The 27,692-nt window shown below is 45.7% G+C and overlaps 2 protein-coding genes across 4 annotated transcripts; one reads left to right on the top strand and one right to left on the bottom strand.

Moving 5' to 3' along the window:
• The first annotated feature begins 601 nt into the window (after positions 1 to 601).
• On the top strand, positions 602 to 26,066 carry PATL2 (PAT1 homolog 2). Of its 3 annotated transcripts, none has more exons than XR_013536832.1 (19): positions 602 to 1,398; positions 6,362 to 6,696; positions 7,677 to 7,745; positions 8,890 to 8,934; positions 9,548 to 9,613; positions 10,899 to 11,045; positions 13,482 to 13,568; positions 14,031 to 14,161; positions 15,164 to 15,238; positions 16,299 to 16,440; positions 17,448 to 17,565; positions 17,655 to 17,752; positions 18,622 to 18,666; positions 20,585 to 20,733; positions 21,126 to 21,285; positions 21,723 to 21,834; positions 23,215 to 23,312; positions 23,449 to 23,598; positions 25,649 to 26,066. XR_013536832.1 is itself a non-coding variant. In XM_078376509.1 (19 exons), the coding sequence occupies exons 1-19, from the start codon at positions 1,314 to 1,316 to the stop codon at positions 25,650 to 25,652; spliced, it is 2,142 nt and encodes a 713-aa protein (XP_078232635.1). In that variant the 5' UTR covers positions 602 to 1,313; the 3' UTR covers positions 25,653 to 26,066. The 3 variants fall into 3 exon arrangements, 2 of the variants coding, with proteins under 2 accessions (XP_078232635.1, XP_078232634.1); XM_078376509.1 differs by having other exon boundaries at positions 13,485 to 13,568; positions 21,694 to 21,834; XM_078376508.1 differs by having other exon boundaries at positions 21,694 to 21,834.
• On the bottom strand, positions 1,422 to 2,854 carry RP9 (RP9 pre-mRNA splicing factor). Its single transcript, XM_073002492.2, has one exon. It carries the CDS (start codon positions 2,738 to 2,740, stop codon positions 1,970 to 1,972), a length of 771 nt encoding a protein of 256 aa, XP_072858593.2. The 5' UTR covers positions 2,741 to 2,854; the 3' UTR covers positions 1,422 to 1,969.
• Positions 26,067 to 27,692: the final 1,626 nt, after the last annotated feature.

Here is a 27,692-nt window from a genome sequence, read left to right as displayed (position 1 = left end):
ATCATTTAACTTTCTTAGCCGGATATTTGTTGGCCACGTGTGTTTTGCCCAAACAAGGTGTGCGCCAGGTTTTTGGAGTTGAAGCGAGGGATACAAAACATGCATATGTGCAGATACCCAGTTCTCAACTGACAGGATAGCTTAGTGGTTTAGGGATCTGTCTATAAGATCAAAGATTAGTTCAGTTCCCCACTGTGCCTCCGCTGTGCAGCACAGCCAGCCTGTGTGGCCTTGGGCAAGCTGTACCATCCCAGGATTTCCCAGAACAGAATGACTACTTCTTAGTATTCTCTACCTGGAAAACCCTGAAAAGGGTCAACGTTAAGTCAGAATCGACAGCCCATTATTATTGCACACAGCTCTTAACAGCTGTGTGCTTTCAGCATAGTGCGACAGATCTCAGGTAGCGAAATGGTGCAGACAGTTTATTACAGGTTGACCGGATGATAAAGTTAAGACTCATAAAGTATTGTTCGCTGATCTCTAACTGCAATAAATGTTACATTACAAAGTGGCTGAAATTCTGTTGCTCAGTGTAGGAAGCTGTAGTAAGTCTCATTGATTCCACAGAACCAGAGCTGACTCAACAAATCCCCATGGATTCAATGGGCCTACTCTTGCACAAGTTACTATGCTAAGCAACGGGATTCCAGTCTATACCTAGTGTAGTGCAGTAGATTCAGAAGACCTGGCTTTGAATCCTTGCTTAGCTGTGGAAACCCATTGGGGGTGTGGAACTGGTAAAACCTCTCCTTAAGGATCTTTACTTTGAAAGCATTATCAAGGTGGCTGTTAAGTCAGTTCTGACTTGATGGCACATAACAGAAAGTATGTGCTACCACCCCAGTAGGCCAGTCAAAACAGGAATGGGGTGAACCAATGCTGTAGAGCTGATGGCCCTCCAGATGTTATTAGGCTCCAGTTCCTATCAGCACAGTCAGTGGTAAGAAAGGATGGGGGCAGGTCCCCCCACTTCTTGGGGTCAGATAATATCCATGGGGCCATCCATCTCAGATTCAGGCCTGGATCGGACACAACAGCAGGTACGATGCTAACAAGAAGTGGGGTCATAATAGTAGAGGAATAGCATGGGAAATGTAAAGTTGAAGAAACCCAATCTGTAGGGCAGATATCTGAATGGAAGTATGGGTGAGACCCTCATTCTGGACCTTTTTCAGTCCAAGAGCTGCAGTAAACAACTTTAGAAAAGGTTTAAATACAGTTCCTCTGCTTGCTCGCTCGCTCTGGAGGGAGCTGACAGCAGGATGAGACCCGTTCTCCTCTCTCTGCTCTAGATCCTGGAGGATTTCTTTATGATGGATGAGGAACCCTTGGTGGATAAAACGGTGGAAGAAGACGAAATTGACCTTTACATCAACTTGACCTTCACCTCATCAGGTAAAAAAAACAAACATCCACAATTATTTACACTTCTGTTCTGTAGAGTTTCTCCCCCCAATCTCTCTTTTAATTGCAGCCGCTTACCGCAAAATAATTTTAAAAGTCCGAAGGAGCTAAAAATGAAAGGACAAAAAAAAACACCCCACCATTATTTAAATTTCTGTTCTGCAGGGTTTCTCCCAACCCCTTTTTTAATTGCAGCCGCTTACAGCGAAATAATTTTAAAAAGTCCGACGGAGCTAAACATGAAATGGACGGGCCACGGCACAAGAAGAGCCGAGGAAAGAAAAGCCACGAGCAGGGGCGATGGGGCCATGCATGCACCGAAAGCTATTTCTGTTTGATAAATATATAAAGAAAGGAAAAAATCAAAGGTGGGAGAAGTGGGGGGTGAGGGCCGCCTAATGGTTAGAGCAGGAGGATTGGGGTGGCTCACAAAAGGACAGGGCGGGAAACTATCAAGGTGCCTGAGGATGATGGCCTGAAACAGTGCCCAAGCAAGCCCTTGTTTTGGGGAGAGGGTTGTGTGTGTGTGTGTCCCAGTCCCACACACACACACACACCCAGTTCAGTCCCTCTCGGTTTTGGCAGCCTTGTGCTTCTTCTTCCTCTTCTTCTTCCTCCTCTTCTTCTTGCTGCTCTTGCTCTTCCTCTCCTCCTTCCTCTTCCTCTTCCTCTTGCGCTTCCCCGAGGAGGTGGAAGAGGAGCTGTCGCTGCTGCTGCTGTCGCTGCTGCTGGTCGTGCTGCTGGTCTCGTCGTCGTCCTCGAGGAGCCTCCGGAGCTGCTGGATGCGGCCCTCTCGCTCGTGGCGGCGGGTCTCCCTCAGCAGGTCGTACATGGGGTCCTCGTGGGCGACGCGGAACTGCTCGAGGCGCTGGTTCCCTCGGATGAAGAACGGGCACTCCTTGTCGCCCGTGCGGTGGCCGTAGCGCTTGCACCGCCAGCACTGCATCACCTTCACCTCCTGGCCGAGGGGCATCCAGAGGCCCTTGGTGGGCGCCCGGGCCAGGAAGCGGCGAGCCCCTTCGTTGCCCGGCACGTCCGGGATGCAGTCCTCGGGCTTGGCCTCGTCCGCCGCCTCCTTCACCAGGCCCGGAGGCAGCTTCTCGTAGAAGGACTCCAAGTGCTGGAGCGCCTGCAGCTGCTGAGCCTCCCGGCGCTCCCGTTCACGACGGCGGCGGCGGCGGCGCTCCGGCTCCCCGGGGTCTTCCTCCTCCTCTCGGCCCGCCCGACGCCCGCCCGGGACGCCCCTCTTGTGGCGGCTGCCGCCGCTGCCGCCGACCACCACCCCGGGCCGGGACTCGGCGGGGCTCCGGCTCGCCTCCCGACGGTGCGCCATGACGCCTCACCGGGGCTCTGAGGTGGAGGCGCCCGGGTTGGGCCGCCTACGCTCGGCTTTCCCCTTCTGAGGCAGCGGGCAGCTCGTCCTCGGGCCTCGCCTCGCCGCCCGCCTTCCGCTCCTCCTCTTCCTTCTCCGGTTCGGCCGCCCTTGTTCGCCGCCGCCGCCGCGCACCTCCCGCCGAGCCAGGCCGGGAGAGAAGCCGTGGGGAGGGCTGAGGCCTTGGCGCCGCCCTTGGTCCGGCTGAGGCGCTCCCGGAGGCCGCCCTCAGGCGCTTCTCGCTCGCCGCCTTTCGCCCTTCGCCTCAGGAAGGGGACTCTCCCGGGTTCCTTCCTTTTTGTCAAGGGCCCGGTTCTTTAAAAGTTTTATGGATTTGATTTACATAACAACTTATATTTCTATTTATTTATTTATTTATTTATTTACTTCATCACTTTTCTAATTTTTTTATTTTTTCCCCCATAATTTTTCCCTCACATTTTCCCCCGTAATATTTGTGTTCATTCATTTATTTGATTTCTGTAATAACCTATATTTCTATTTATTTTCTGTAGCAACTTAGATTTCTGTTTGTTTTCTACAATAATTATAATTATTTATTGTCAATGCACAATGGGTGTGGTGAAATTGAATTGAGTCTCCGTTGGTTACAGTCACACAAAGTACAAAAAACACAGAATACATTCAGACACAGAATACAGCTCCAGCCTTATAAACAAATCCCCAATCTGGAATTTATTTATTTATTTATTTATTTGTGTATTTGTTTATTTATTTATTTATTTATAAATATTTGTTTGTTTATACATATTTATTTAAATAATTCCACAATAACTTATACTGTGCTTCTGTTCATTTTGTTATTTAATTTCTGTAATAATTTGCATTTTTATCTATTTATTTAGTTACTTGATTTCTGTAATATTTGTTTTTTTATTTATTTAATTTTGGTAGTGACTTAAATTTCTTCTATTTGTTTCTTATTTTTTAAAATACTTATATGCCGCCTTTCTCCCGAAGGAACTGAGGCTGTTTACCATATTAAAAGCAACAAAGTTAAAAGCGAAATAAATTACGATACTTAAAAAAAAATTACATGGCATATCGTATTCAAACTCAGAATGAGCTATATGAAAAACCACAGGTAAAACACAGAATAAAACAATGCTGTTAAATAAAAATACCCTTAAGTTACACAAGAGGTCTATTTAATAAAATTTTTTTAAAAGGCACACAAAACTATACATCAAACAATACTTACCGGTAATAACAAAGGCATAAATGACAAATACAGTGTAACCCACCAACTCCAGGAATATATATTTTTTAGTAAATACATGTTGTAAAAAAAGGATTCCAAATTTCTTCAAAACTTTTCTTCCTGTAATCCTTTTCAGCCCATCTTGATCATTCCTAAAAAAATTTCTTTCACATTCTATATGATCTTTCGACAGCATTTTCTCAGTTCTGTAAAAGAAAAGAAAATTAGTTAGGGTAGTGAGAGCTCAGAGCAGTGGCCAACCAAGAGTTTCGGGTTAAGGGCCCTTCCATCCTGGTCCATGAAACGCTCACAGTTATACAGGAAGGAGGAAGGTTATTCTTCGGAAGCGTATGCACAGATATTTCTGGCATTTCCTAGGAGACTACAAAAAGATTCTTTTACGGTCAAGCATTTATTTATTTTATTATTTCAAGTTGTGTACTGCCCCATAGAGCAACACACACCCTGGGCAATCTACCATAAAGCATACAAACAAGAAATAAATACAAAACAATATTTACCTTCATATACAAATAAATCGGTCAAAGTACTGGCTAGCTGACCTATCGTTAGATAAACAAACAATTTAAAGAATCCTTGGACATCACAGGTATAACTAATGTAATGAAGCTTTCTGCAACATTTTACATGGACAAGGCCTATGATCCATTGCATGACAAACTAGTCAGTGGCAGAAAAATCACACTTAAGAACTAGAAAAAGGAACTTTTTTATTATGTACTTTGTTTTAGCTGCCTTTAAATAAACACTTGTCTGAAAAAGGCCACATTCATTAATTCATTCAGTTTGTATCAAAGCGCTACTCCGGGTGGGTTACAACTCTTAAAATAGAAAACAAAAATAAAAATAGAGATATTAAAACAAATGGCAGTAACCCTAAAAATTATTTACAGAATCAGTTGTCAGTAGTTTGTGACAAACCAAGGAAGCGCTTCATGACTCCAGCTGAGCTTTTAATATAAAGAGTATTATTCCAGGTTTAATTTAAAGTACAGCGACACATCTCGTTACCCGCTATGCCAGATATGCAAAAACCTCTGGGTGTTGCTGGACTACAGCTCCCATAAGCCCCTGGTTGCTCAGCTGAGAGAATGGGAGTGGGTGGGTTGCAGCCTGGAGAATCTCTAGGGATGCCACACAGTTGCCATCCGTGTATTAAGACCAGCATAATCCGTGAGCCATACAGTACAGACTGCTCTATGTGATGCACACGCCACTTAAGGCTCGTACTTGGCGCCGTGATGGGGGGGCGGCATCGGGGGCCATGACGGCAGGTTGCTAGATCACAAATTGTTGAAGCCTTGCTTAAAAGATGTCTGTTAGATAGAGATGTAATTACAGATTTTGGTTTGGTTTTCATAGTTCCAGATCTGAAAGTTTAAAAAAACACACACATTTTCCTGCACAATGAGAGATTTTGCTTTGAGATATTGCCAAACATTTGGGCGGTTATAAAAGATCACAAGCTATGGAATCAATATCTTGTCCTAGGACAATTTCTCACTTAAAAGAAGTAAACGTGTGGAAAGTGATACAGCTGCTTTGGCCAATAACAGTATCTGATGATTTAAAAGTTTCCTCCGCAAAAATGTAGTCATTATTTACAAAATTAAATATACTTCAGAGCCCTTCATAAAATGTCTCCTCAAACAGTGAAATGCTGTATTATAATAAACAAATAGCAGCCAACACCTTGTTTGTTTGTGTTTCTCTGCATCTACAGAGGCCTGTTGTACACACAGCTGTGTTTGTTGTCAATTGCACTGGAATTATTCACTATCCCTTCATAGTTGCATAAGCTTTGTTTTTTAAAACAAGGCAGTCTCCACATAATGTAAATCAGGAAGCACAGAGCGTTGGGCCAGTTCTGGCCTTCCTGGGCTTCCAACTTCCAGCTTTTTGAGGTTCCAAAGAAGACCAAGCCTCCCTTTTACATGATGCTATTATTTGGTAGTTTCCTCTGCTATTTTTAATTCTGTTTCTTTGCTGCCTGCTTTGTCAGTTCTGTTTCAAGGCAGACCACAATTTGGGTTTAATACATGCAGTAGTTTAAACAAGACATAGTTCATACCACAGTGGCAAACAATGGCTTCTGTTTGTGGTGAGCGGTGGGCTAGCAAACTGTGGTTGATTTGCAGGAACAGATTTTATTTTATGTGATAATTTTGCAAACGACAGTTTCGTTTACTGTTAAGGCGAATACACTATTATGGGATTTTAAGAATCTGAGACTGCAGTATTTTGTGCCTGTGGCCCAGTGAGAGCAACAATGTCTCCGGCTTCAGCCCTAAATATTGTTTCTGCCACTGATGAGGAATCTTGTTTTCTCCTCAATAAAGCTTACCTGGAAGAAAACGGGGCAAAGTCTCTGGTGAAGGAGCCAGAGCATGCTGTTGGAGATGAACTTGGGGAAGAGATGGTGGTAGCTGCTGGTGGAGAGCAGCAACCCAAAGTTGAAGAGGAGAAATCCAAAGATGTGGAGACAGAGCCCATGGCAGAAGATCTGGAAGATGACAGAAGCCTTCAGACCGAGGCACAGTTTACTTACGATGCGGAGGAGGAAGTAGCCATGGCAGAACAAGAGGATGATTCAACCAATGGAGAAGCTGAAGAACCAGATGACCTTGGAGACCCGGCTGTCATGAGAGCTGTCCGAGGCCAGTCTACCCTGGAGGTAAAATCAAGTCCACCTCTGCCCTGTAAGGTCTTACTCCCGCTTGCCTGTTCCCCCTACGTTGATTCTCTTTTGCCAGCCAGATTAGGGGACACAGTTGGGTTTTGGGGTGGGGGAAAGGTACAGCAAGATGGGCAATATGACATGAGCTCCTTCTGAGCTAAGGTGTCAGAGATTAAGTGTAGGACGAGCAATAATTTGAATGACTTCAGGCAGGCGAAGTCTGTGGTTTGTATGGAGATAGGCGTGTGATAATTAATAAACAGCTTTGGAGAACATTATTGGAGAATGTGCCAATTTACCCCTGCTGTTGGAATTCACTAGAATCTGAGGGATATGGAATGGATTTCAGGTAAGTATTTTTTATATTCGCAGCATTCATGTGTTGAAGAGAGGTGAATCAAGAAACAAAAGTACTGTATACAGTAATCCAAGACAATTCCTCTCATTCCGCAGGAGCTTAAAATTCTGTCCTTGTGAATCCCATCTCCTGTAGGAAGGAAGCTGTCCATGCAGACATACTCAGCTACATTATCTGGCTGTAAAGGACTAAGTGCAAACATGAAACACACTCGATTCTGGGAACTGAAAGTCTCACCTAAGTCCTCCATGCCTTTGAGATGGTAGCACAATATGTCCCTGTTTCTAGATATGGTTCACAGTTCAACAGCCATCATTTAAATCAACAAGAAAAAAAAACTGAACTGATGGTCGTCGAGCATAATCAATACCTAGTTTAGAGGCTTTATTTGATGCTTCTGCAAAATTTACTTTCATTCATTCATTCATTCATTCATTCATTCATTCATTCATTCATTCATTCATTCATTCATTCATTCATTCATTCATTCATTCAATTTAAAACATTTTTATTCTGCCTTTTTCCTTAAAAAGAACCCAGGGCAGTGTACCTCTGTAGTTTTATAGGTATTTGCTTGAAAGAATTTATGTGTGTGTATGTGTGTTGTTTTACTTTGCAGAAAGAGGATTCAGCTGTCCTTGATAGTAGAGTTGCGAACAATCTTGCAGATTTTCCTGCTGACTATTTGGTAAGGCTGCTTCTCTTCCTTGCCCCTCTTTCTCGACGGCAACCTGAGACATAGCAAAGGAAAAGTGGTGGAAAGCCTGCTTAGGTTAGAAAATATTTTTTTGTGGGACAGGGCGTTCTTTCCATATGCACAGCAGAAAAGACAGTTGCTATCAAAGGCGCTTGCGGTCTAAAGTTTAGCAGCAAGAAGCATACAAAGTCTGGGAAGTTACATGCAAGGGTGACCCAGTTTAAACATGAATAATTTCTTTTTCTATTTTTGAGACTTCGTTTGGGAACGAGAATATGCTTCTAGCAGAAATGGTGGGTATTCAGCAGTTAGATGAAGGAATAATGATAATAATAATAATAACTTGCATGCTGTCAAGTCCATTCTGATTGATGGTGACCCTTCCCAGGGTTTTCTAGGCAGAGAATAGGCAGAAGAGTTCCTTTGTTTTGAGGACAGCTCTGTGACTGTGCAGCTTTCCTAAAGCCACACAAGCTGGCTGCACTCAAAGGAGGCATAGTGGAGAATCGAACTCTCAACCACATACCTAAGCCCATGAGCTATCCGGCTGGGTAGATGAAAGAACAACAGAACCCAGGTTCTTAACATAGCTGTTTTCTAGCGTCTCATAAATTTCTTCAAATGCTATCCCAGGATGGAAGGAAACTAAAAGAGATTCTTTAAAAACAGGGGGCTCAGAATTGGTAGCATGAATTCAGATAACAACAGTTCAATCCTATTACCGTATTTTTCTGTGTATAAGACTATACTTTTGTCTAAAATCTAGAATAAAAATTGAGGGTTGTCTTATACATGGAAGTAAGCTGAGGAGAGAACAAAAACAGAAGGAAGGGAAAGCAGGGATCAAAGTGATCCTGCAGGGCTTTGATCCCTTTCCCCCTACACTTGCTAAGTCCCACTTAGATTTCTTACTTTTGGGTTAGAAAAGTGGGGGGGCGTCTTATACATGGGGGCGTCTTATACACTGAAAAATATGGTACTTGCTGCAAGTGAGCGGAGATTCATTCGGCCTAGAAATGAGGTTCAGAGACAAGGCAAACTGTAGCTCTTTATTGAGGTTAGCCCGTATCTGCCTGTAGTGCCAAATGCATTTTTATGAAATAGCCACTGATTGTATCTTTTATTGTTGAGTCAGCAGCAACTTGACAGCGCTTATGGAGACCCTAATGAAGTTTTCGAGGTATGTTAGCTGTTCAAGTGATGGTTTGTCATTACCACCCCCTGTGAGTTCTTATGGTGAAGTGGGGATTTGAACCCAGTTTCCTGCATCTTCCTCTTGACACTTTTGACCATTATATCACACTGGGTTTCTTGACTTTGAAGCAAAAGACAGATGGGTTAGTCCATCCTTTTACCACTGTGTCTTGGCTAAAGGTCTGGCCTTGATACCTCTTCCACTGAGAGTGTTTATGTCTATTTCCATTATAGAGCTTAATCGTGTAATTCAAAAACACCCAAAATCTACGAGCAAAATGTTCCCAGAAAGTATCTCATCTACTACTGTTTGCAGCAACAACAAAAATCTGTTTTCTAGAAAAATGTTTCTGCAGCCTTTTGGGAACCGTTTTTGCATTCATGATGAGGAACTGTACTGGGAAAAATAACTTTGGATATGTACCAGTGTTTATTCTGGTACAGGCCTTCCGGTTTGCTGAAACTTGGATTAGAGCATTTAATGGTTTCAGGCCACTGCGGTCATGTGCCTATTCTCTCTCGCCTCCCTGGCTTTCCCCCCATTCCTCCTCTTGTCTTGTCCTTTATTTCATCGAATGGTTATTTCCAATCTCCTTCAGACAGCTTCAAAACCTGGTATGTGGAGTCCTACTCTGAGGAGGGTTCCTTCGCTGTCTATGACAGAGGTACGCCTTATTCTAGGTCATTTTTTCCATCCAGAGAAGGTAGTGATATGTTTCTTTATCATGGCTTCAGCAAACATGCAGGTGGGGTTAAGTCTGATGAGTCTAGAGATGTACCCTAATGTACTGAAGATACTCAAGCATTTGAGCCTTTGGTAGCCAGAAACTTAAGCTGTTGACATGTTGGCTTTTCCATCTTCCAAGTGGGAGCTTAAGTTTGTTTGGAAGGGGCTTAAATATTCTGCCTTCTGCTAGAGTTGGAGAAAGCCTAGGGAGTTGGACCACAAGAGAGTCCAGAAAGGGGAGTAGAGGAACATACTCATGGTATGTTTTGCTAGCTAAACAATAACTGCCTATCCCCTGGGATTGTTTCTTCTGTAATAGCTCCTTCACTAGCCCTGTTCCATCCCCCTCTGCCCACTTCATATGGGTACACTGCTTCCTACATTGCACTATACCAGGAACACCTAATGACTGAAATCTTGTTCATGTAAGTTATGCTGCATAAGTATGAAAATATCATCACTTGTGGCAATTTTTCAGAACTTAAATGTTTCCTTCTTGTGTCCCTAGGCGCCCATGTCTCCTGTGTAATCCTTTCATCATTGGAAAACTATGAGAGCTATGGGATGGGAGGAGGAAGTCTTTAACTACTGAAAATTGCAACAGCCAGAATGAGCCATGAGTGCCTCAGAACAGAATTAAACATTTTCAGTTGCATGGGGTTCTAGATCGTTGATACTTTGATGCTAACTGGTCGATTCAGTTCTATTAGCTGAAATCTGTCTCACGTAAATCTGACCTATGAGACTGTTTGGTCTGTAGATTGTTGTCACAGCAGAACTGGAGTGCACTATAGAAGTGTACCAAAATCATGAGAGTTGTAAAATAAAGTCTATCATAGTATTGGTATCTATCACAGTACCAGTGGATCCAGTTGTATACCGTATTTTTCCATGTAATTAAAGGAAAAATTGAGGGTTGTTCTATACTCGGAAGGAAGGGGGAAGGATCTCTGTTTCTCCCTCCACGTTTTGCAAAGAAAATGCAACAGGAAAGCAATTTCTGCTTTCTCTCTACATTTTCATTGCAAAAAGCAGCTCTCCCCCTCCACGTTTTGCAAAGAAAGTGCAGGGGGAAAGCGATTTCTGCTTTCCTCCTACATTTTCATTTGCAACATTTTTTGCAAAGAAAGAAATCTTGATTTAGAAAAGTGAGGGACGTTTTATACCTGGGGGTGTCTTATACATGGGAAAATACAGCAAATGTTTGTTGTTTCCTACCTCAGGCACTGGAAAGGGCTTCCACGCCCCACATCGACTTAGATTTTCTAGCCTCACCGGGGCAGATGAGCTATCCAGATTCCCCTGGCCTTGAGCGTTCAGTCTTTCGTGGAAGAACTGTCAAGCCATCTTCGCAGCGCTTCATGCGGCAGGTAAACTGCCCCTTCTCATCATCGGTCTCACTGTTCCACAAATTCCAGATCATCTTTCCTAAACCAGGGCCCCAGAGCTTCTTGCTCTTTCCTAAACGTGGGGCCCCAGATGTCCCACAAGTGCTATCTAGCACAACTAAGTGTGGTCACGGGTCCTTGGAATTCTATGCCACGAACATCTCAGGCCCCACAGTTGGGAATCTCTGCTCTGGATCTTGCTTCTTTCACTGTTTGCCGTACAGGAGCTGTTCTTTATTGATTCTTCCAGGATGACAAGGCGATCATTTAAGTCTACCCGTTCTGGAGCAAAGGTTCTAAACTCTGTCTGCATACAGTTGTCTTATGTACATAGTCCTGGCCTTATTATGAGACAGAGTGAGGCAGCAGCATCAGCTGGCAGCTGCTGACGGAGAATCCCTAGTCATTCATTTGCTGAGTCTTGGACAACAGAGCTGTGCATGAGCGGCATGGTCTGCCCTGCTTGACTGATATCTGGGATGGGAGGCTGTTCCTTTGCCACTGTGAACTAGAGGCGTAACATTTAACTGAAACCTTGAAAGACCTTGAAATATGTGAAATACTTCCTTAGGTATAAAGTGAAAACTTATTTTAACAATTTGGTCACATAAGCCAATGTCTTAGTGCTGATCTGCACCTTCACAAGGAAGGATATCATCATCAATGGTGGATTGCTGCTGATTAAAGGCTTTCTTTGGAAAAGGGGACTCTTTAATTGGCAGCAGTAATCTGCCCCTGATCATGGCATTCTTCTCATTCTGTAAGCAGGAGTACGCAACAGGGTACTGCGCATATTCATTCATTTATTCTTTCACTCATTCATTCACTCACTCATTCGTTCGTTCTACTCCACCACCACCCCCAAAAGGCTCCAGCAAAATGCTTCATTGTGCAAAGGAGAGAAAATCTGGCTTAAAGCAAATGTGGTGGTTGAATTTGTACCCCTCCAAGGAGGTGACAGGAGGTCTCCAAACAAACAAAGAAACCTTTGTTTCCTTCACACAGGGAGATTTTCACCTTCTAAAAATGCACTAGTTGGGCTGGATTATCACAGAATCATAGAATAATTTGAGTTGGAAGGGGTCCTATCCAGCCATTGAGTCCAGCCCCCTGCTCAAGGCAGGAATCCAGAGCAAAGCAAATAAAGATTACACAACTACGGATCAACCTGTGCTGCAAATCTGTTGTTAGACATAGATGTTGACACTGTTAAAAGTCAGTGTTTCATTATAGCACCACAGGGAATGTAGGGAGTGGACCAGCAAGTGAGATTACACTGTATTGCTTGCGTTTAGTAGAGGTTTTGGTGCAAAAGGGCTTTACCGGCATGCCCGTGATGTACACTGATTTGAAACCTGACTTTCTTTGCCTTAAGACAGTGGTTCCCAAACTTCAGTAGCCCAGGTGTTTTTGCACTACAACTCCCAGAAACCCCAGCCAGCACAACTAATGGCGAAGGCTTCTGGGAATGGCAGTCCAAGAACAACTGGGTTACCCAAGGTTGGGAGCAATTATTCTGGGGAATATACCTCTAGCAACCACTTTTGGTCTTAAACTAAAGACTTTTTCTCAAGCAGTGAATATCTCCCTGTCTATTCATGGAGGTGGCAACACCCACTAGGCTTCAGAAATACATCTTGGAGCTGAGTCTCGTGGTTGTCTACAGAAATCACTGGTCCTCTTGTTCTAGAGACTGACTTGCACACAACTCTCCATATTTCTGGGATTGGGGGTGAATAAAGCTGTGCCTTTGTTCCGAAGAAGAATATTTTTTAGGAAGTTTTTCTAGGTTTCCCTGAATGTTGAGTTTGTCTCTTTGGAAAACTGGGGAAAAATTCTCTGGAAAAATGTGGGAGGGGGCTGTTCCTCATCCCTTTTTTTTTTCTGGATTTCACATCTCCAGTAGTGAAACGAGACAGGTGCCCGTGGAGTTGGGTCAACCTTAGAGATGGGCGTGAACTCGTTCATCCCCATTCACGAAAGCAGCGGAACAGCTGCTGCTGCTCTCCTCCCTTCTTCCTCCGGCTCCAAAAGCCATTCACCAGACCCATCTTGCTTGCTTTTTCCCCCCTCTCTCCTTCTTGGCTGATCTCCCAGTCACGAGCAAGAGCCCAGATGTCTCTGCCCTGCCCTTTTCTCTGATTGGGAGATCAGCCAAGAGGGCAGGGCCAAGAAGGCTGAGCTGCTGCCGGGACTGGGAGATCAGTGGCGGAGGTAGAAAAACTAAGCAAGCTGGGCCTGGTTCGAGCCAGAGGCAGCCGTGGAGCACCTGTGTTGCCACCTTGACGACCTGGGACGAACCGGTTCGTGCCCATCTCTAGTCCACCTATGAAATGGAGGCAAGCTAGCCTTTGTTCTTTGCCTCACAGCTGTTCTCGCCCTTTCTGTAATTCCTTTCCTGTCCTCTTCTCCTCACAGCAGTCTCCCGTAGCGTCTGGCTCTGTAAGATCACCGTACCCATTTACTCCACCCCGCAGGACACGTCGCGCCTTTGGCCTTAATCAGGTGAAGTGCTGTGTAATGTGTAGCTTTGGCATTCTGCTGACAAGAGGCCTCTTCTTCCCCTTCTTAAAAAAACCCACAAACATTTAGATTCCATGGCTTTGGTTCGGTTTGGCTTTTTGCTCATAGGTCCTTTGTACTCTCTCAAGGGCGTGGAGGAAAATATTTTTGTCCTGTTTTGAGGGTCCCACAGCATGCCTTGGCCCCTCTGAACCTCTGGTAATTTTTTTTACAGAGGGCCAAAGGGGGAACTGTTGAAATAAAATACAACATTTTTGTAAAAAGAAAATTCAGAATAGGGGACGGTCACAAGAGCAGAGTAGGGGGCTGTTCCCTCTAAGGTTGCTGGTCAGCTTGGATCAGTAAATATCATTTGGTGGTCTCCTCAGTGGGAGAGGAACGGAAGGCCCCAGGGTGTGTGACAGGTCGCTACCCTTCAAAAAGACCCTCTCTTTCCCTCTTCAGCCATCAGGTTACGCTTCTCCACCTCCATTTAGACCCGTGTTTCCAAACGTCGGCAGCCCGACCTGGTCTCTCACTCCTGGACTTGATGTTCCGCCTTTCAGTCCATCAACCAACAGCTTGCAGAAGTTCAGGTACAGCAGACCCAGGAATGGATTCTGTTGAGGAATGGGGCAGGTGTCGGTGTAATTAATTCTTGGCAGCAGGTGAGTGGGCTGATGAGCAGATGGAGGTGTCGCTGTGGCTCTCCAAGTGCTTTCGATCCGCAACAACTTCCAGCAAACCTTGCAAACATAGCCAATGATGAGGGATTATGGGAGCCTCCGTGAGTTGGCGTATCAGATTAAAACAAAATAAAAATTAAAATAAAAAATAAAAAAGACAACATTGTGGCAGCTGAAAGGGTAACTGCTATATTTAAATGTGAGCTTTCATGGACAAGGCCACTTCCTCAGACAAGAGTGGGGCTACATGGCGTGAATTTATGCATGGCTCCAAAACAGAGATTTGTTATTTGACACAAGTTGTTGATAGTGGGGCAATTCACACCTGGCAATGACCTTTAAGATCCCTATTAATATTCAGTTTTCTTCCCGGAAAGCATTCCTCTGTGAACAATGAAAATGATTGGTGGTTAAATTTATTGCAGGCTGTAGATAACAACATGATAATGAGTATCTCTAATCACCAGTGGGCTTGTGAGATGGCATTGATAAACTAATCAGTATAAGGAAACATAGCTGAGAATACAGCAGATACAACACAATATTTTGCATTTGATAATGGCCTAAGAAACCTTGACTTATATTGAACCCACTGAGATGCATTTTAAACATACGTATATATTTCATTTTTTCTGGATTGTCCTGTATTTTTTCTTCTCCAGAATGGCAACTTTCAGATCTAGTGCAGAGTGTCCAGTTAAATTAAAATGAAATTTGAAACAGGTTTCTGTGTATTGCCATTCCTGACATCCGATTTGTGACCATTAATTCTTTTGTGCAGAATTTGTCCTATGGAGAGCGTAGAGGGGCATTGTTAGCAAGAAATGACATAGATAACATTGGCAGAGAAACAGGTTGCCAACGGTGCTCCTCTGCGGAAATGAATCCTCATGCTTCCTTCTTTGTTCACAGCTTACCTATCACCATGACACAGCTGCACCCTCTGCATGAACGGATCCTGACACAAAGGCAGCGAGGGCAAAAAAGGTGAGCAGCCGGACAAAAAGGAAGACAGAGACAACGAAAGAAAACACATGGCTTAGAAATCATTAGAATCATTGGGTAGCTTAGCATCTTTGCCACTATGTCAGTAGCTGGGCAACTTTGGAGGGGCCAGGAGCCAATTTTTCACATGCATATCCAGGACCTACCACAAACTCACAGTGGGGAATTTTTTTTAGGAAAAACCAGTTCCAATTTCTGGAATCGTACTTCTGATTTGGGAAGGTGAAATCTGTTGGAATTGCTCTTATGCGCCATCAGGTTGTTTCCAACTTGTGCTGGCCTGTAAATAATGTCCAAGTTAATGTAATTGAAGGTGAGAATCGCACGGGCATATAACTCCCGTTCTGGACTGTGTTTGGATGCAATTCAGTGCAAGTGATTGCCTGCCAATCACGTGACACAGGGCAAAAATGCTCCAGCCCAATCCTGATCCATGCCCAAGGGGGACCCCACTAATCCAGGGCTTCTGGGTTTTGGGGGAAGGTGGGTTTTTTGGGGAAGGTGGACTGGAGCAATTCCATGAGAGCTGGAAGGGTCACTTTTAAGGCAGATGGCTCCTGACTAAATGAACCTTTCCCGTGTGAACCAGGGCCTGCATTTAAAAGCAACTTATCTGCTCTTGGAGTTTAGCTGGAGGGGGGATATGACAATTTTGAAAGGAGAGGAGCGGGGGACCTCCACTGCAAAAAAACAACAACAACCTTAAGGGGTGCACGTAGCTAAGGGCACACACTTTGCTTGCCACTGCATTATATGATGGATGAAAGCACTGAATTTATTTCAAGACCTTCCAATACAGTCTCGACTAGTAAACTACTATTTTAAATTATCGGCACTATTCAGGTACCATGCAGTTAACCTGTACTGACTGACAGAGACAAGGAAAATGCCTTTGAAGGATGCCCATGTGCCCAGAAAAACACAGAAAAGATTGGGTGCAGATATCCTTGTGTGTCGCCCTCTGTGTGGCTGGTATCTTGGGCCAGACAGACGAGTTTGTGTCAGGCTATGTTCCTTACCCCTGTCCCTGCTTATCCCAAAGAATACCTTGCATGAAACCCCAGCCTCCAGAGACGGATCCTTATGCTGCCCTGATGACGTCCGTAGAGAAAGACTGGGTGATAAAGTTGCAAATGCTGCAGCTGCAGAGTGAAAACCCTCACCAGGATGACTATTATTACCAGGCGAGTAAAAGGGAAGAGCAGAATTTCCTTTGGGGAGCTGGAAAAATCAGGGGAGGTGTCTGGACGTGGCGTTTGCAAGCTCTTGGAGTGTATCAGTTCATTTACATCGTAAGAGGAGCCAGGGTTGGCCTCTTCAGTTGGGTGCTGTACATTTTGACAGGAAGACAGATAGCAGCCTCTAAGGGCATGGTTCCAGTGGCAATTTGGATCAATTCCTGTTGTGGCTTTAAAAAAAACACAAGTTGATGTTATGTGGTATACTAGTAGCCACGTTCACTTTGACTTAAATTACTTTGATTTATTTAGATCATTAAAACCAGTTTTGATGGCTACACCAATGAAATGGATTCATTTCCTTTCTCTTATAAAAGAACACTTCCATTTTAAACTTTAAACAAGTGATGCATCACGAAATCCATGGCTGTGAATGGTTCATCTGAGAGCTTATTCAGAATGTATCAAGTGATTCCGTGATAAACTCTCTACAAAAAAAGAACACATTCGCAGTCGCAGCGCACTAAGTGATGCATCGCTAAACATTTGTATAAGAAATTTTTCAACACATAGAGGCATAAAAATTAGTGCCAACACTGCCCAAGTTGAACAGGGACATAAAGTACATTGATAGCACCGCCCCCATCAACCAAACCAATTGCAATTAAATCGATTTAGAAATGAGATATTTTAAAAAGTCCATGCCAGCCAATTAAAAAAAACACCTTGCTTTTCAGCCCAAATAAATTGATCCCACCCCTGCAATCATGTTCCTGGGAATTTATAAATTGATTTAAATAATGTTTACATCATTTTAACAGTGGTTCTTTGCAAACGGGACCATGCCCTGAATAAATCTGGGCCACGTGTCAAACGCAACTCTTTAAGAACTGCCGTTTTGACAGGTCTTGACGACGGGTTTGATAGAAGTGGCACTCTTGAAGAGTGAGCTGTCAGTTGGGCGGTAACAGTTATGCTGCATTCAGCAGTGAGTTCTCCTATCCTGTCCCCAGGAATATTATCACAAACTGGAACATAAGCAAGCCGAGAAGGGGCTTTTTGGAGGGTCCAAGCCTGGCATCCCCAAGCTAGTCACGCCTTACATCCAGAAAGTGGAAACATACGAATCTGGTAAGTGCCTTGTTCCAGGGGGAGCTCCTCCTATGGATCGAGAGGATGGATGACCCTGACAATGACTTATGTATTTATTTTTTCTCCAGTGGTACGGATCCCCGGCTCCTTGGGCCAGGTGGCCGTATCTACCTGTTACAGTCCCCGCAGGGCCATTGATGCTGTACACCACGTCTCCCCGGAGCAGGCATGTACCGGGGCTTCCTCTTTTCCTGGAGTGGGATTTGAGCCAAGCCTGGATGCATATCTTATGAATGATGATGAATGCACTGTAAGGATGGACAGCAGATCTCAGAGGCGGTGCCCAAAAATTAAAGACCACATGAACTCCTTGTTGGGGGGGAGGTGTGTCAGTGCATCCTTGCTTCCTGCCCCCCTCCCCAAAAAAAATTGCGTGGAAAACCAGTCTTGCTGCTGAAAGGGTTGGTTTCACACACACACAGTGCCATGTTTTCTTTACCTAACACCCTAAAGGTGTCAGTCAATCACAAAACCCAGTCCAGTTCTGTTTTCAGTTAGGGGTGGTTGGATCAGTTCCTCCAGAGGATAAATTGGTCCTTGGAACCCCCTGCAAGTTGCCAAACCTAGTATATCTTATTCACAATCTCTTCCTTTAGCTTTTATTTACACCCTCTCTTAACTCGCCTGTGGAATTCTAACCTCCACTTTATTAATAATAATAATAATCATGTCTCATCAAGTCAATTCTGACTTACGGTGACTCTTTTTCAGGGGTTTTCCAGGTAGAGTTCTCAAAAGTAGTTTTCCTTTCCCTTTCCTTACGGGGGCCACCCTTAGACTTTGCAGCTCACCCAGGGCCCCATGGGGCTGTCTTTTCTCTCCTGTGGGGAGAAAAGTGGGGAGTCAAACTCCCACCGTCTAGCTCTGCAGCCAGAGACCTTAAAAAAAATGAACTACCCAGCCAGCTTCCACCTTATTGGAAGGTACTAAATAACTGGAGATTTCCCCTGGTGAAACATCCCAAGGATGCCAGACTCTGGATGTTGGTTTCTCTGCTCACTTTGAGTTTAACCACGTGTCCTCCTCTCGTTGAAGGCTGTCGGGAACCAGCGGCTGCATGTGCTGTATCAGATTGAAAAGGTAAGTCCCTGGGGGTAGCCGCTTCTGTTCGTGGGATTCTTTATAATGACAAGAATGAAAAGCCACACACCCCTTGTCAATACACAGACCCCATTAGTCCAGAGATCGTGAGATTAATAACCTTTCTTATAAGCTTTGAACTTCAAAGCTGGAAGGGACCCAATGGATCCTTGAGTCTAACCCCTCTCAAGGAGGCCCAGTGGGGGAATCAAACTCCCAACCTCTGGCTTTGCAGCCAGAGACCTAAACCAATGAGCTCTCTAGCCAGCTTGTAACTCACTTGCCTCACAAGCTTATTCTGAGGATAAAGTAAGGATTTCCACGTATGCCTCCTTGAGCATCCTGGAAGAAAGGCAAAAACACACATCTCACTGTTGGTGTTAGGAGCCATCAAGTCACTTCTGATGGTGGCAACTCTTGTGAGTTCTTGACCATCGACATTCCCTCATTGACGGTCCTGCTCCAGCCTTTGCAAACTAAAGGCCGTCCTTGTGGGTCCCATTCTCCTCCTCTTTTTCTATTGCCTTCCACCTTTTTCTTGCGTTCTTGTTTTTCCCTGTTTGAAAAGAAAACCTAAAGGAAGCCGTGTGGTCCTTACCCAATGCAAATGTAGAAGATTGCGAGACCTTTATTAGACCATTAAAAAATTCAATTCGTGGAAGCCTTTTTGATTTAAAAATCACTGCTTCGGGCACACACCAGTAGTAACTTGTGAACAGTGCAGAAAAATTGTAAATGAATGTCCAAAAAATTTATGGCAAAAGTTTGCCAGACCATCTTCTTAAGGTGAGCTTAAAGCTGGCTATAAGCAGGCTTTGTGTGGGGCGGGCTATGGTTTAATGCTTCCCTCCCCCCGGTACCTTCTCATTGATTTCTGGGAGCTGCAGTCCAAGAATATCTGGGGACCCAAAGTTGGGAACGATTGCTTTAGAACTGTGTGTGTGTTCTGTGCTGTCAAGTTAGAACCCTAATACAGTGGTGCCTTGCATTACGACATTAATTCATTCCAGCGAAATCACTGTAGAACGAAAACGCCGTAATGCGAAAAGAAAAAACCCACTGAAATGCATTAAAACCCGTTTAATGCGTCCCAAAGGGCTGTAAACTCACTGTCCAGCGAAGTTCCTCCATAGGGCGGCCATTTTCGCTGCCAGTGCAGCAAGGAATCCGGCCCAGAAAACAGTGGGGGGGCCATTTTGTTTACCCAGCAGCCATTCTGAAACTGCCGATCAGCTGTTGGAAAATCGTCGTTTTGCGAAGAATTGGTTCCCCATAGGAAACATCGTTTTGCGATCGCAAAAAGTTCGTCGTAATGCGGTTTCGGAGTTAAACGGGGCAATTGTAAAGTGAGGTACCACTGTAGGGCTTTCAAGGCAGAGGAGATACTTAAGGAGTGGTTTTTACCACTTTCCACTCCCCCATTGAGCTTCCATGACCACGTGGAGATTCAAAACCAGTTCTCCAGTGTCCTAGTCTGTCTCTCCAACCACGGCGCCACCCTGGGAATCCCCTTTAGAGTTGTAGCACTGAACCTTTTGGCCCTTCAGATGTTTTGAACTTTAGCTCCTGAGGGCCATGCAGATTGAGGGCTTCTGGGAGTTGAAGTCCAAAGGACTGAGAGAGCTAAAAGTTGAGAACTGCTGTTGAAGACTTCAGAGTCCTTGCTATGGTTGATTCTAGACATGGGAGACGGAACCAAAGCCTTCTCCGTACTTCCAAGCCACCGTGGACGTAAGACGACATGGTGGCTTATCTCCGTCCTGCCATAGATTGTGCTGGAAGATTGCTAGAGTGAGACCATGGTCCGAGGTGGACCTGGTTTGGACGCAAGGCCCTATATGCTCAGGGGATCAAGGTACTGTACGGCCTTCTCCAGCCACCGTCCTGAGCTAACCATGTCTTTCTGCTCCTGAGACAGATGTACCTTCGGCTGTTAGCGGTGGAGGACATTCGGCGGAAACTGGATCGAGCAGCGGAGGAGCAGCACCCTCATTTTCGTGAGAAGATTGCCTACGAGGTGGACCGTATCTTCCGCACTCTGAGAATCAAAGAGCACAATAGGGAAGAGTGAGTTTGGCAGATCTTGACAGCAGGAGGGTTAATGATGTCGGGTGGGGAAGAGAGTCGTCCTCCTGTGGCTAGGTTCCGCTCGGTCAGTCGAGCAGGCTAGTCTGAGAGCGAGCAGCTTCGGCTCTCCAAAGGTGTTTTGCCCGATAGCCCCCGTCAGCCCTTCGTCGCCTAACTGGTGACGAGGAGTTAACAGGCCAAAAGCCGCCAGAAAAGGTTCTGTTCTCTGAAATCCCAGGTCATATGTTCCGCTTGAGATCTAGCTGGCAGTCCATAGAAGGTCACCGTGGGGGTTTTTTTTGCACCCCAGACACAGCATTTTTTTGGTGCTTTGCCCCCCCCCTCTTGCTGCGATGGGAGACGTCACTGAGCCGACGGGTCTTTTCTTTCAGGGAGACGAAGGATGAGTTCTTGCAGATCCTTCTGGTGGGAAAAGGGAAGAGGCTGGTGGCCCGTCTCCTGCCACAGCTGTCGGAGGCGCAAGCCAAGCAGGTCCTGGTTGCTGTTGCGCAGCACCTGCATCTCCTGATTAAGAAGGATATGCTGGATGAGGTATTTGACTTCCATGTCGTCGTCATCATCAGATGCTGTCGAGTCAGTTCTGACTTAGGGTGACTCTTTCCCCCCCCCCAAGGTTTTCCAGGTAGAGAACACACAGAAGTGCTTTACCCTTCCCTCCCTCAGGGGGGCGCCCTGGGGCTGTGAAACTTGCCCAAGGCTACCCAGGCTGGCTCTTCTCCTGGGAGGGCACCATGGGGGAATCGAACTCCCAACTTCTGGCTTTGCAGCCAGATACCGAATTCCTTAAGCTATTGTATTTTTAAGAATTGTTTATTCAGATTCCGCAGTACCTCTTTCTCCGTTAGTGTGATGTAGTAGCCTCTCGGGGGTTGTAAGGCGAATGGGTTTGATCTACCACTTCTCGCTTCACCCTCTTCCATGTTTTGTGGGGTGTGACAGGCACTGCCCGTTCTCTATGGCCCTCTCAGGGAAGTCATTGAGCGGTTGACCTTCAGTGAGTTGATTGACATCCTCCAGGAGCTAACGAGTTTGCAGCCGGAATCTGTCAAGCAGTCACTTGCTATGGTGCTTGGAAATAAGGTGCGTTATAGAAGGGGCAGAGGGTTGATATTTCTTGCTGGAGGTATCTGGGCTTTGGGAGGTGGGAAGGGAGTTTTCCCCTTGTCTGATACATGCCACATGTGATCAATATAATTCAGTTCTTGCAACTTCCAGCTTGACTTTGAAGCAGCTTTGGTGCTGATGTAGCAGCTGACTTACAGTAAGAGTTCCAATCTCCCCCTCCGTGGGTGCTGAAAAATGTAGATTATAGCAAAAGTAGCTAGCAGAGTGGTGCCTCGATTTATGACCATAATCCGTCCCAGAAGATGGGCGTAACTCGAAATGGTCGTAAGTTGAAGGGCCATTTACCGTAGGAATGTTATGGGGAAGTGATTGATCTGTTCCAGCATTTTTAAAACAATTCCCAAGAAAACCACCCAAAAACACTGCAAGCCCCACTGGAATATGATGGGGCTGCAAAAAATAATCACCAAACAAACAGACAAAGCCAGTCCCATCGGAACGCGATGGAGCTGCAAAATAAATAAAAACAAAACAAAACCCCTGGAAACATAACCCCCCCAGCCCAAACCCACCCTGCAAAATCCTGTAAATGTACTCACCTAGGAGCAGAAAGCAGCACCAGGCAGTCCGAAGCCATCTCCGATACACACACACACTATTTGAATTCCCCGCCTTTTTCCCTGCTCTTTTTTGGTTGCAACTCGAAGCTCCGACTGCAAGTGGAAGCAAAATTGTGGGGCCAGAGCTTTTCGTAACTTGAAATGGTCATATGTCGGGATGTACAATGCATAGCATGGTCTCTGCCTCCCTCTAGTGGCCAGTTCTAATAACTTCATATTTAGACTTTGTATTTCTAGGATTTTTCTTTTACTATTTTTAATAGTGGTGCCTCGCAAAATCGCTGTAGAACGAAAATGTCGTAAAGCAAAATTAAAAAGCCCATAGAAATGCATTAAAACCCGTTTAATGCATTCCAATGGGCTGGAAACTCACCGTCCAGCGAAGATCCTACATAGGGTGGCCATTTTCTCTGCCTGTGCAGTGAGGAATCCGTCCCAGAAAACAGTGGGGGGCCATTTTGTTTACCCAGCGGCCATTTTGAAACCGCCAATCAGCTGGAGGAAAATCATGGTTTTGCGAAGAATCGGTTCCTGAAGCAGGGAACCGATCATCGCAAAGCGAAATTCCCCCATAGTAAACATCGTAAAGCGATCGCAAAAGTTAATCGTAATGCGATTTTGTCGTTAAACGGAGCGATCGTAAAGCGAGGCACCACTGTATTTTCAGATTGTGGGTAAGTAAATCCGTGGATGTTGATGCCACGGATAAGGGGGGAATACTACTTGTACTCATGTTCCCTTCTCTTTTTTCCTCTTGTTTCATCCTCCTCTCAAGTTTGCCATCTCACTCCTGTACTTGCTGCTCAGCCAGGGGGAGAGATGTCTCTCGTCCAGCCTGCCCGTCAAGCCACACAATGGAGACTTTGAAAAATGGTGAGTTCGGATCCGCTGGCAAAACCCTCCAGTCCTGTTGTTTGGCCTCACAGACAACGGTCGTCGTTTCTTTCCCTTTTCCGAAGGGGGGGGGTGCCTCTTTCTTACTGTTGCTTTTTCCCTTCCTTTTCCCTAGGGTCAACACAGTGCTCCTCGTGGCCAGGGAGCTCTCTCAGGTGCCAAAGGCCTCCATGGCGGAGCCACTCCACCTCCCCAGCAACCTGTTATTCCTCTTTTGCCGCTATGTGGACAAAGATACAGTGAACCGCTTGGATATCAAGATGGAGTGAGTACACCCTGTACAGGGAAGTATGTCTTAAGAGTTTTAAAGGTGATAGAACACCATAGTTGGTTGTAGTTGCAGGCTAGCATCTCTGCTACCCAACGAGCATGGCAAGTGTTTCTCCTTTGTTGTTGACCTTAACCTGAAGGACATAAAAAGAGCCGTTCTGGATCAAAGTCTAGGGCTCTTGGTTGTTGTGGGTTTTTCGGGCTTCTTGGCCATGTTCTGAAGGTGGTTTTTCCTAATGTTTCGCCAGTCTCTGTGGCCGGCATCTTCAGAGGACAGCAAACTGTGTTCTGGTGCTCTGCAGTTTGCTGTCCTCTGAAGATGCCGGCCACAGAGACTGGCGAAACATTAGGAAAAGCCACCTTCAGAACATGGCCAAGAAGCCCGAAAAACCCACAACAACCATTAGATCCCGGCCATGAAAGCCTTTGCGAATACATCTAGGGCTCTTCTTTCCTGCAGGAAGACAGTCAGCAGGGCGGTGAGTGTCACTGCACCATCCTGTCTTGGGTTGCTCAATGACCGATACGCAGAAGCCTCCTGCCTCTCGTCTTGGGGGCAACAAAGATGACTGAAGGCACTTGGAAAATGACCTCTATGAAGAAAGGCTGAAAGAACTGGACCTGTTTAGCCCCGAGAAAAGAAGATTGGGGGGGGTGGGGAGAGAAAGATGTGACAGCCCTTTTCAAATACTTGAAAGGTTATCCTCCAGAGAGGAGGGGCAGGATGTGTTCTCGATCATCCCAGGGTCCAGGACGCCTAAGAATGGGCTCAAGCTGCAGGAAGCCAGATTTAGGCTGAATAACAGGAAAAGCTTCTTAACTGTTAGAGCAGTACGACAATGGCACTCAGGGCCTGTGAAGGTGGTGAGTGCTCCAACACATCCAAGAGAAAACGGGACCCACCCTGTGCTAGATGTGCTTTGACTTCAGTTCCTGCATTGAGTAGGAGGTTGGATTGGATGGCCTTCTAGGTCCAACAACACTATTCTATGATTTTATGACATAGTGCAGTTCTAAGGAGCTGCCAGTGATAGCACTAAGGTCCCTGAATTTATCTAATCACAATTTAAAGGGATTGTTGATGAATAGTAGAGGGGGAAATGCACCTTTTTACTGCTGTTTGTAGATTAATTTTGGAGGGAGATCATCTCACGTTTGGCTGATTTTGTTTTAATTTGTGTCTCTTCATATCAAGCTGCCGCCTGCAGGGAGGGCTGTGTGACCTTGAATTAGGGGATGGAGTGTGTTTGGTGCAATCTCTTTTCCTGTATTGTCATTAGTCAGGAGCAGGCAAAATGCACGCAGCATAGAGTGTCCTAGAACATTTTTGTGGCCTGAACCCTCTGAGATTTTTCTAAGCCCTAAAATTGCTGGGGGGGGGGGAGGACTTCAAGGAGCAGTTGGGATTTTTTGCTCCTGAGCCATGTGGGTCTCTCGCTAAAGCGAGGCAAACTCAAAACCAAAGTGTGCTGCTTAAATTCCTCCCCTGTAGTGCTTCAAGCTCTCTCTGGCCCATTTACAGCTGAATCAGTTTAGCAACTTCCAAAGGTTGGAAAGCGGAGTCAGCCTTGAGCTGGCCCCCTGAGCCCATTTGGATTGTACTCAGGTCACGAGCAGATTCTCCACTGCAGTACTGCAGTTTAACCCCTGCGCCTCGAGATTCTTCCTCCCCAAAGCCAAAAATGTCCATCCAGGCATGGTTGCAGCATGACGTGTAGGGTGGGGTGCTGGCGTTTGGTCCCAAAGCCTCCGGCTTCGCCTGTCCATGTCATAAAGTATCTGGATGGATCCAGTTGTGGATTCCTCCTCGTGAGGGTGTGCTGATCTTTAGATAATAATAGGCTGGGCCCTGCCTCCTGGTTAGAATCCAAAAGCTGAACTGTCTGGCTAATAGGGGGGGAAAAGAGAGAGATAAGGTAATCTTGGTTGCTGACCAAAGCTAATGGCAGAGCCCCTCTGCTTCCTGTGCTGATACACTGGGGTTTGTAACTTCATTTTATGGTTGTGCATAGAGATGGCTGTTCAGAGACTGTTTTGTTTTGCAGGTGAGCCATTTGGCCTTCTTAAACGACTGCAGACCTTGGAAAATGAGCTGCGTCTGCAGGGCTCGAAAAGGGCATCAAGTCTTTCCCGGGATCGGCTTGATGCAAATAGAGTGTAGTGCCCATTTCAAAGCAGGATGCTAACTTTATGCAACTTCTCTTCTGTTTCTTTCGGTGTTTGTGGGTTTTTTTTCTTTTTTGTTCCGTCGGAGTATCTGGGTTTTTAAGTCCTCTGTGCCAATTGTAGATATCTAGTGCTGGCACTAGAACTCAACCCCACTTAATCTGACTCAGCCTGAATGAGCGGACACAGGCTGGCCTTGTACAGTGAAACACAAAGAGGGTCTGGTGTGGAGAGAAATTTCTTTTATAAAGCTCCTCTGTGTACAGCACTTAAATACAATAAATGCAATGAAAACAAGCCGAGTTTGAACTCTTGATGCCGGAAAGGTATGGATGGATGTGACGGTCAGTCGCCGTGTACGCTTCTCCCTTCCACTATGTTGGGGTTAGAGGTACCGGACCCCCATGTACGTAGCTCACAATCTGTTTATAACTCTTGTGCCCTCAAAGGTGTAACGGCAAGGCATAAAACGTTGATTCACACACGCAAACAGACGTCCCTCAACCACCGTCAGCCTCCCAGCGTGCCTCAGCACCCGGCTACCATGCTAGGAGAGCGGGGCCGGCTGAGCCACCGCTGTGGGGCTGGGGGCCACCACGCCACCAACGGGGGCCTCGGTCAGTCCAAGGCCTGCCTTTCGAGGACACTTGGTGGAGATCAACAGCAAGATGTGATTGATGAATTGGAAAAAAAAGATCTGTGTATAACCTTTAAAAGTGCAGCTCAGGCTCGGGGAAATTAAAGGGAGAAGTATAATATTCTGAGTAACCTGTTAACTTGGCATATAACTGGGTAGCTGTCCAAAAATCTTTGAAGGTAACTAAGCTTCTAGCCAGTGTTTTGCAGCCAAAGCAGATATCATACTTTGAAGTTAGTTTCTTTTTTGATAACTATGAACAGCCATTTTAAGTTTAGGTTTTTTTTCCTACCGCAGGAAGGACTTAATAGGTCCTCCTGAAAAAAAACAAAACCCTCCATCGGCTGCCCCTTACCCAGGTTGGGTGAATTTATACATCTTTCTGCTACAAAGTGGTGCTCAAAGCTGGCTTGCAATCTTCATAGAAGAATAAGATCCAGTAAAACCAAATCCAACCCTAAAGATCGTTAAAACTAGCCTGAGCAAAACTAGCCTCACTGTTAACAGCTATAACTGCACCATGAAAAGCAGCCCAGCAGGAACAGATGAAGGGCATTTGCCCCCTGACCTACTGTTGTCACCAAGACCAAGTCTTCCACCCCCCAAAAAAATCCGGGTGGGCTGCAAAGCCATTTTTGTCGGTTCACACGATGCTAGCTCTACTGGAGTTTAAAATGAGCCCAGCGGCCCCGCTTTTAAACTGCAGTAGGGCTCTCTGTGCACTCAGCCGGGGTGGTGGTGTGGAAGAGCCTTTTCTGCTCTGCAGGCCTGGCTTGCCCAGAGGTAGCAGGCGTTTGACAGCCGGAGACACCCCCCCCCCTGCGGCCCTGATCCAGCCACCTGCTGAACAAGCAAGTCTTATGGAGGAAGAAGGGCTTCCACATGAAGACTTCCATCACCAGCTGACCAGTGTTGGAAGGCTTCCCAGCTATTTCACCACTGGTTGGTGACGTTGTTCTTATGGGGGCGGGGGACATGTTTTTTCTGCATGTCAAGCTTACTGTGGGTTATCTGCAAATGTGTAGTTCCTGCCTAAGTGGTGGCTTTAGAGAGACTGCAAAGGGGGAAGGGGAACCGAACCCCTTCCTTGAAACCTTGTTCTACAGTAGTTAGTTGTAAGAAACCAAAAACACATGTACAGCTTCGAGTGTTTCAGCACTGCATTTACACCGGCCCTTCACATTGTGTCCTATCCAGAAGAAGAGTAAAGATCTGCCTTTTTTGGAACGGCGGTGTGCTGATGATGCTCAGACAGTGCCATTTCTCCTGACATCTCATTAGGCCCA

The sequence above is a fragment of the Pogona vitticeps genome, chromosome 5, assembly GCF_051106095.1.
Source record: "Pogona vitticeps strain Pit_001003342236 chromosome 5, PviZW2.1, whole genome shotgun sequence".
Classification (NCBI taxonomy): Eukaryota; Metazoa; Chordata; class Lepidosauria; order Squamata; family Agamidae; genus Pogona; species Pogona vitticeps.
This window is presented reverse-complemented; position numbering and strand designations above follow the sequence as displayed.